Below are 8,444 nucleotides of genomic sequence, written 5' to 3'. Positions count from 1 at the left end.
CCGGAAGATATCATGTTGCAGTTTGTGTATCTAAAAGTCTAGCTAAATCTGCACTTTCTCTCCATTTTGCAGTCAGAAGGAGGGCATGTCCGCGGGGGTGCCATAGCTTACATCAGTTTGCGTGAGCTTTACGGCGGAAAGGCTGCATATTTATTGGCTGCATTTTGTTCATCTCCAAACTCCAAATTCTAATGCTCTCAACGTCTAAACCCCTTCTCGCCCCGACTTCCCTTACTGTCATGGCGATCCGGCTACCGCCACATGCACCAACCCACTATGCCCCGCCTCACTGGCAGACACCGCCATTCCGCTCCATCACGCGAGTGGCTCCTTCTCCTTCCACCACCGCAACGGCAGTCTCGTTGCCGCCATCTCCCAAGAAGGTCTGGTCTCCACTTGTTACCTTTCTCTTTGACAGCGTCAAGAACCTGACTTTCTGTTTTTTACTGTGAAGGTTCTTGTGCCCATTGCCATGGGCACGGAAGAAATGGAGGCAGTCATCCTAGCCGGTGTTCTCAGGCGAGCGGGCGCTGACGTAACACTGGCCTCTGTGGAGGACGGTCTCGAGGTTGAGGCTTCCTATGGGACGCGCATCATCGCAGACAAGTCCATTGCAGCGTGCGCCCACCAGGTGTTCGACCTTGTGGCTCTCCCGGTAACCTACCTCTCTTATTATTATTATTTTAATTTTCGTTATGTTTATAAAAGGAGCAAGAGCTTCTTATTTTCATTGCTGAAAAACGTCAAAACAGGAGATAAACAGTTTTGTTGGCACCAACATCGCTGTGCTGGTATCCTGAAATTTTGGCCTGATGCAACACCATTTTTGCCACTACTAATTGGCCCCATCCAGCCTAAAAAACTAGAGTCTTAGAACTCCAACATAACGAGCAGGACAGCCTCAACATCTTACAGCCAAGTCAACGCGGCGACTCTTTCTGGCAAACCACCAATTTTTTTTTTTTTACAAAAAAATTACTCTCTGCTCCAGCTTTTCAAGCTTCAGTGAAACATCACCAACAACTTGAGACATTACCAATGTGCAGCACTGTAGGTCTCTAACCCCCCCCCCCCCCCCCCTCCTGGACTTTTATTAAAGACCACAGTTGTCGTGTGCGGTACCAGCCGAGCTCCTCGCCGTTGTTTATTTTGAAGAATTCACTTCTGAAGAACAGCCCATTCCGACCATAGCTTAGCCATCATCAAAATAACTGTGGTTGGATCAGTGGCAATAATACTATTATAACTTGCACTATTCCTACATTTCCATAAAGACCAAACTAAAGCTGAAATTTTAGAAGCAATAACCTTACGGTCTGTAATAGGACTTGATATTATCCAACTACAAAGTTTTTTTTCTCGAATACACAGGTGTGCATCATACTATCATTATATTAAGGCGCTGTTTCGGTATCGCTCCGCTCCACAACTCCGCTCCCGGAGTTGGCGGAGCTGCAGTTCAAAATGGCGGAGTTGCAGTTTCCCCGCTCCGCAGATTCCGGGAGTGGGTGATTACCAAACAGGGCCTAAGAAGAAAAAGAAGGGGTAAGAACCCTTACAAGATACCCACCCACCTACAGACCTTAGGTTACATATGCGCCTTTCTTAAAACAAACACCGACCTCGACCAGCCACTAGGACCCTCCTGGCGCACTGGCCACGAGGTAAGAAATACCATGGACCCTGGCTAAACCCCAAAGAAACATTGTCTTCCTTAGCGAGCAAAAGCACTCCGGCTACCCGCAAAAAAAGAACGCTCCAACTAATTTGGGGAGAAAACCATACAAAACACAGTGGTTCCGGTGCTTCCAAATTGTCCACGCCCCCAGCTTAATGAGGGAATTGAGTCCTTTTTGAGCCTCACCATCAACAGCCTTACTTTACCTTGTCCACCAGTCATCAAAAGAAGGTGTCCTCCAGCTGCTGGGTAAGGACCTGCGGACCGACCGATCAAAGCAAGCCGGACCAGAAATGTCTGGCAAAGACACACGTAAGCAGCAGGTGCTGGATGGTTTCATCCTCCTGACCACAAAGTTGGCAACTGGTGGTGTGGGGTAAACCCCGTCATGCAAGACGGTGAGCAGCCCAACACTCTATGTCCTCCTCCAGATGCGAGCCCAAGGTCCAAAAAGGTTAGCTCCCTGGAAAAAACCTCTACAGGACGACCTAGCCAAATACTGTCCAGAGGCCGAGATTTCCAGGTATGGGAGCCCGCGAATCCTGATTGCAGCACAATGTCCGACAGAAGATCCCAAAGCTTGAAATATTCTCCAATAACAGTAACCGTCAAAGCACCTTGAATGTCTGATACCGAAGTATGATCAGTCAAGGCCTCCATGACTGTTCTCTTGTTGGCCCTTCGCTTGGGCACCAAACCAAATATATGTGGAGCGAGGTCAACAATTCATTGCCCATGAACCCATGTATCCGTCCAGAACAGCCCATGAACCCACGTATCCGTCCAGAACAAAGTGTGTGCTCCCCTGACCTCAGAAACCACCGCCATAGAAAATAAGGCTTGCACAGATTGAGCAACATGAGTTGGGAAGACTGGGGTCTGTTTTTTTGTAACCAGAGCCATATCCTGAGAGTACACCACAGGTACTGAAGACTAAATATACTGAGACCCCCCTAGCTCAAGAGGGCGACATGGCTTAGTCCACGCGACCAAACGATGGCCGCTTTTATCCTCTCCCCCCCACTCCCCCCTCCACATAAAACCTCGTTGTATCTTGTCGAATCCAACTATAAAGATCATCAAAGCTACTAGGATACATGTTAGTATGGAAAGAAGAATTAAAATATTCCAACAGTAATTGGCTAGAGAATGGTGGTGATTAACCAACTCAGATCTACTACAATACGTACAGTTATCAGTCCCTTTCTTGCCCCTATGCAACAGATAATCCTTACTGAGTTTGCTATTACGAGAAGCCAGACAAAGGAAAACCTTGATCCTAGGAGGAATTTTACTGAACCACATTTTTTTTGTAAGGTCAAGAAACCTGAGCAGCTTTAAGCGTAAGTTAAAGGGAATGAACTGTAAACTTGCCATTCTTCTCCAAAGTCCAATGCCATCTATGATGCTCCTCCAACAAAATCACCGTACCACATAACTGACTTAAAAAATCCAAAGAACAAATCTTCTTTTCCCAAAGGTTTCTCCTAAATGTGATACAACCAAAAACCCTGTGTGAAAATTCCAACTACTGTCCAATTCGTACTAAAGGCAAGATTGTACAACCGAGCAAACTGAACCGCTAGTGGCTTATCTCCTATTCAGTGATCTTCCCAAAATCGAACAGCTTATTGCATTAAGCAGCAGAAACTTATGGAGCATTTAGAGCAACTCCAACACAGCGACCCAAATGGACACGCAATGTGTCCGTCTTTTGTCCGTTTGGGTCGGCTAGGCTGACACCAATGTCTGGTCGTGTCCACCGACCCATACTTGCGCCCAACGCGCCGGGATGTATTTTAGATTTTGGACGGATTTTTGAATTAAAAATATATACATTGCCGCAAAAGTCCAATCGTACATTAAATTAAAACTAAAAAACATAAGCTTCAACCTAGATCTGGTGACCGTCGCCGTTGTCCTCGTCGGTGAGGTCAATGAAGACCGGAGGCGACCATGGATAAGGCCACGGTACTGCCGCTGGCGCATGCGGTGGCGCAGCGGGCGCCACCTGCTGCTGGTGCTGCACCTTTTGCACCTGCTCCGCCTCCTGCTGCTGCGGACCTCCAGGTCCGCGCCCACCCACTTGGGCGTGCACGGGACCGTGGACGTCCACGACCACGACTGCCCCAGCAGTGGCCACGGCTCCTGCCCCGCCTCCTCCTGCTCAGCCTCTGGTTCGGGAGCGGGCAGGGGCGGGGGCGTGGTGACCTGTACTCCGGTGGATTCGGCCAGCGCCAGTGACAAGCCAGGCCACAAGGCGAGTTCGTCGAGCTCGAGGGCCTTCATGTAGGCCTCATCGGTCTCCTACTCCTGCTCGGCCGCCTTCTCCTCCTTAACCACCAACGATGACGGGGGACTGGGAGCACGCACATGAGCAGCGAGGAAAGACCGGTGGCGATGGTCGTGCTCGTTGACGAACCAGGCGTCCCAGAATGGCGAGTCAACAGCGTACGCCGGGTCGTGACGGAGGTCGTCAGGGAGCTGAGCTCGGCGGCAGCGGCGGATCTCGGCCTCGCGCGCATGGTCGGACTTTGGAACGGCCGGCACTGGAACTCTCTCTGGGTTCAGATGCCACATGCCAGCCGTTCGACAAGTGGACGCCGGGCCATGGCATGGGGATGGCCCGCTCCTAGTACTGTTGGCACTGCTCGACAGGGCGGATACCGAGCGGATGGGTGGCGTGTCCCTCTGCTGTCCGTGTGGATGCAAACCGGTCCAAATTTGGGGCGGATTTGTGATTTCTGCCCATGCGGACCCAAACGGACGAAATGCGTCCTTCCATTGGAGTTGCTAGTCTTCTCTTTGGGAGAGCATTCAAATATTTCTCAACACTTCTCTTTGATACTGCAATGTTTCTAAACTGTTTCACAATATTTTAGCCTTTTCGCGCTGATTGCAGCATGTCATCTCTTCGTTTACACTCACTTGACCTGTGTTGTTTTATCTTTGTTACAAACTGGCAGTATCTAAAATCTAATCTTCTATTGTTGGGGCGATGTGTTCAGGAAGGAATGCCTGGTTCAGTGCGGCTGAGAGACAACAAGATCCTTCAGAGAATTATGGTTAGACAAGCTGAAGAGAAAAGATTATATGGTGCTATATGTGCTGCACCAGCTGTTGTTCTCATGCCCTGGGGTCTTCACAAGGGAAGAAAGGTGGCCATTTTGCTACATGACTAGATTTAGTCGATCAAGATCTGGCCTTCTTTAGTTGACATTGCACCCTTATTCCTTTTTTTTGCAAGATCACCTGTCACCCGTCGTTCATAGGAGATCTTCCAACATTCCGAGCTGTTGAGTCAAATGTTCAGGTTTCAGGAGAGCTCACTACTAGTCGTGGTCCTGGGACAGTATTTCAGTTCGCTTTATCATTTGTCGAGCAATTGTTTGGGCCTCATTCTGTTGAAGATGTGGACAGTACTTTGGTTTGTCAAAATAAACCTTGCATATCTTTATTTTGTATCATGCCTTTTAGCCGACTAGACTATTTCTTGTAAATTTAGTTGTTCATGTATTGTTAAACTTTTATGAATAGTGTACTAGTGTACCTGCAGTTCTGATTGTTGTTTTTATTCTAGGAAGTGTATTTTATCTTTCAGTTGCTTATGCTAGCAAAAACAATTTAAGGAAGAATACTAGGAAGTTTTTAGATTATGTTGGTTTGCTATAACTTTATGAGGTACAATTTCTTTCTTGCATTGTAACACCTGCTGACCACTCTGCCGTTGTTGTAAATTGCCCATGGATATCACAGATTGATGCCGGTCTTGAGAGAAGTACAGAAGTCAACAGAGTTGAGTGGCCTTTTGATCACAAACCTCAGGTCAGTTCATTTTGATTATAATTTGTACTAAATTATTAGCTCAAATAATGTGTTTTTTTACATGTAGAACTTTCATTGGCGTAAAATTTATGTCACAATAAATAGGATAATATGCTTATGCAAGTCTGATTTTTTTTGACAAAGGGTAACAAGGCTTGCTTGACAAATGGATGCCTAAAGCATTTCTCGTAAAAATAATGGGATTGGGCGACACCAGAGTGAATACTTGCACTTTCTTTTGTTTGTTATTTACAGCGATGCTTGCCTAAAGGTACATGCTTGATTTAAGAAAGCTCAGTTTGATTGCGTATGCCCTAGCATTCTATATGAAGTATTGTCTATCTGTTGATTTCCTCTCATACACTGTTACTGTACGTGAAAACGCCCCCATGCCATATTTCTATGCGAAATACATTCATGCTAGTCCACGTGAAAAATAAAGTTCATCTATCTGTCTAGTCATTACTTTCGGCTCTGAGCATTGATGGGAAAAATGTTAGGAAAGGTGCAATCAGAGTCCAAGTTGCGTGGCATTGATTCTCGGATGGTTTGACTTCTGAAACAGGTTCTCATTCCAATTGCAAATGGGTCTGAGGAGATGGAGATCATAATGTTGGTGGATATTTTAAGACGGGCAAATATAAATGTGGTGTTGGCATCAGTTGACAAGTCCACAAATATTGTTGGGTCTCAAAGAATGAAGATTGTTGCTGATAAATGCATATTGGGTGCTTCTGATTCAAAATATGATCTAATCATTATTCCTGTAAGCTGTTTTGCATTTCACGTTTTTATTTGATACTTCCTATTCATAATGTAAGCTAATTTAGAGTTTGTGATGGTCAAATATTTCCTTGTTTGACCATCAATATATATTGCATTATGAATAGATAGCTACTAGAATACGAAAAAGTCTAGCTCAAGAAAAAATGGAAAAGAAATTGCATCTTTCGTAGTCATATATATGAGAATGTTGAGCTCAAGACTAGTTTGTGAAGAAATAAACTTACATGTACATCTTTCATAGTTATGCTTGCGCGTTTCTATGACAAATATGTGGGTTCTGCAACTATGAAGTTATATGTTCATCATTCTTGTCTCATTCTTCTTAATTATGTCTTAAGGTGTAGCATTGAGAATTTCAGTGTCCAGCTACCTATAATTCAGGTGTTCATGTGTGTGCATTTGCATGTTGTACTGTCCTTTTGCTTGCTTGCTCTGCTAATATATTTTGTTGTTTTTGTCCAATTTTTTTTCTGCAATGTTTTATTCCTTGATATTGTCCAGGGGGGACCTGGTGGAGCTGAGCGTCTTCACAGGTCTACAACTCTTAAGAAGCTACTCAAGGAACAGAAGCAAGCAAGCAGGATGTATGGTGGGATCTGTTATTCTCCATTGATATTGCAGAAGCAAGGTTTACTCCAGGTGTTTTTTCAGACTAAAAACTCGTAGCATCTTATATTTCATTGAAATGGAAGTAAATTGATGTTGGAATTGTTTTACTCAGGATAAAACAGTGACTGCTCATCCTTCCATAGTCAATCAGCTCACTTGCCAGGTTATTGACCGATCAAAGGTCGTGATTGATGGAAATTTGATTACTGGGAAGGGACTCGGAACAGTCATGGATTTTTCCCTGGCCATTGTAAGAAAATTCTTTGGCCATGGGCGAGCGAAAGGTGTGGCAAATGGAATGGTTTTTGACTACCCAAAGAGCTGAAACACCTAGCATTTCTGCTACTACGGAGTATGCGCTGAATGTTTGGTTATGCTATATGGATCTTGCTATAGCTATGCTCAAAATTTGAGGTGACTGCCTCTTGCGGTGGTGGCAAAATTTTCTTCTGTTGCCGCCTTACTGGATATCTGCAGACTGCAGTGAAATGTCCACTAAACATGTTGGGATGAACCACAACTGCATTGGGAAAATCCAGTTGGGGTCAGTTCATCTCGAGATGTTCTGCACCGATGCGGCATCATGACCCTCCAGGGCCGCGGGCAGGACCTCCTCAGCGGGCGGCTCCAAGTATGGCAGCAGCATCATGCGTGAGTGGGCGGTGGACCCGTCGCGGGACAGCATGCGACAACATATAGGAACTATGTGAACTTGACAAGTTTATTTCCAACTTCTGGGCAATCTGCCTGCGTACGCTTTCCTGAATATCGAGGTGCATGACCTGCAAACATGACGATACAGCAAGCAAATTATAATTTTGCTTCGTGACTGAACGAGTTTATGTTATGTTTGCTGTCAGAATTTTGCAATGCCGATACTAGAACACTGCCAAAAATGGTAGTAATATTCAGAGGAAAAAAGAAGACGACGAAAAACCACATTTGGTGCCAACCTGCTGAACTGACCGCCACCCCTTCCACGGCGGTGGTTCCGATGGTGCCTGGGGAGGTGATTCGTGGGCACACCCGTTCTCGCACTGCGGCCCTCCGGGCGCAGAGCGCCTCCCGTGTCCTGGGGTCAAGCAGCCCCTCGATGGAGGTCTAATACGAGTCCTATTCTGAAACATCCGCGGTTTCGGCCATGATGGCTGACACCGCCAATTCATCGAGTACATGCGAGACGAGCACATCGACATCTTAGCCATCCAAGAAACCATGCGTACTGATTTCTCCCTCCGCGAGCTTGATGGCCTTAGCCCCCATCTATTTGCCTGGCATTGGCTCCCTTTTAGTGGGACCACTGGCCACTCGGGCGGCATCCTTTTAGGCATGAAGGATGCCACCTTTGAGGTGGGCGGCATGGACCGAGGCGAATTCTTCGTTAGTATGGAGATCTTTGAACGGGCTCTCAACTTTAAGTTGGAGGTCGTGATCGTCTATGGCCCGGCGGACCATCGTCGTTCCCCGGCCTTCCTCGCTGAGCTTCAGCAGAAGGTCACCGCTTCCCTCCTCCCTGTAGTGGTGGGAGGTGACTTTAACCTCATCC

General features: G+C 46.4%; 1 protein-coding gene across 2 annotated transcripts; it reads left to right on the top strand.

The window, feature by feature from the left end:
• The first annotated feature begins 3,534 nt into the window (after positions 1-3,534).
• Positions 3,535-7,728, top strand: LOC123165743 (protein DJ-1 homolog C). Of its 2 annotated transcripts, none has more exons than XR_006483126.1 (6): positions 3,535-4,836; positions 4,926-5,503; positions 5,648-5,774; positions 6,069-6,269; positions 6,791-6,928; positions 7,011-7,728. XR_006483126.1 is itself a non-coding variant. In XM_044583461.1 (6 exons), exons 1-6 carry the CDS (start codon positions 4,582-4,584, stop codon positions 7,221-7,223), a joined length of 1,056 nt encoding a protein of 351 aa, XP_044439396.1. In that variant the 5' UTR covers positions 3,542-4,581; the 3' UTR covers positions 7,224-7,728. The 2 variants fall into 2 exon arrangements, 1 of the variants encoding a protein (XP_044439396.1); XM_044583461.1 differs by lacking the exon at positions 5,648-5,774 and having other exon boundaries at positions 3,542-4,836; positions 4,926-5,105; positions 5,435-5,503.
• The last annotated feature ends 716 nt before the right edge of the window (positions 7,729-8,444 follow it).

The sequence above is a fragment of the Triticum aestivum genome, chromosome 7D, assembly GCF_018294505.1.
Source record: "Triticum aestivum cultivar Chinese Spring chromosome 7D, IWGSC CS RefSeq v2.1, whole genome shotgun sequence".
Classification (NCBI taxonomy): Eukaryota; Viridiplantae; Streptophyta; class Magnoliopsida; order Poales; family Poaceae; genus Triticum; species Triticum aestivum.
Note: the sequence above shows the minus strand (reverse complement) of the source record. Positions and strands in the feature narration are given on the sequence as shown.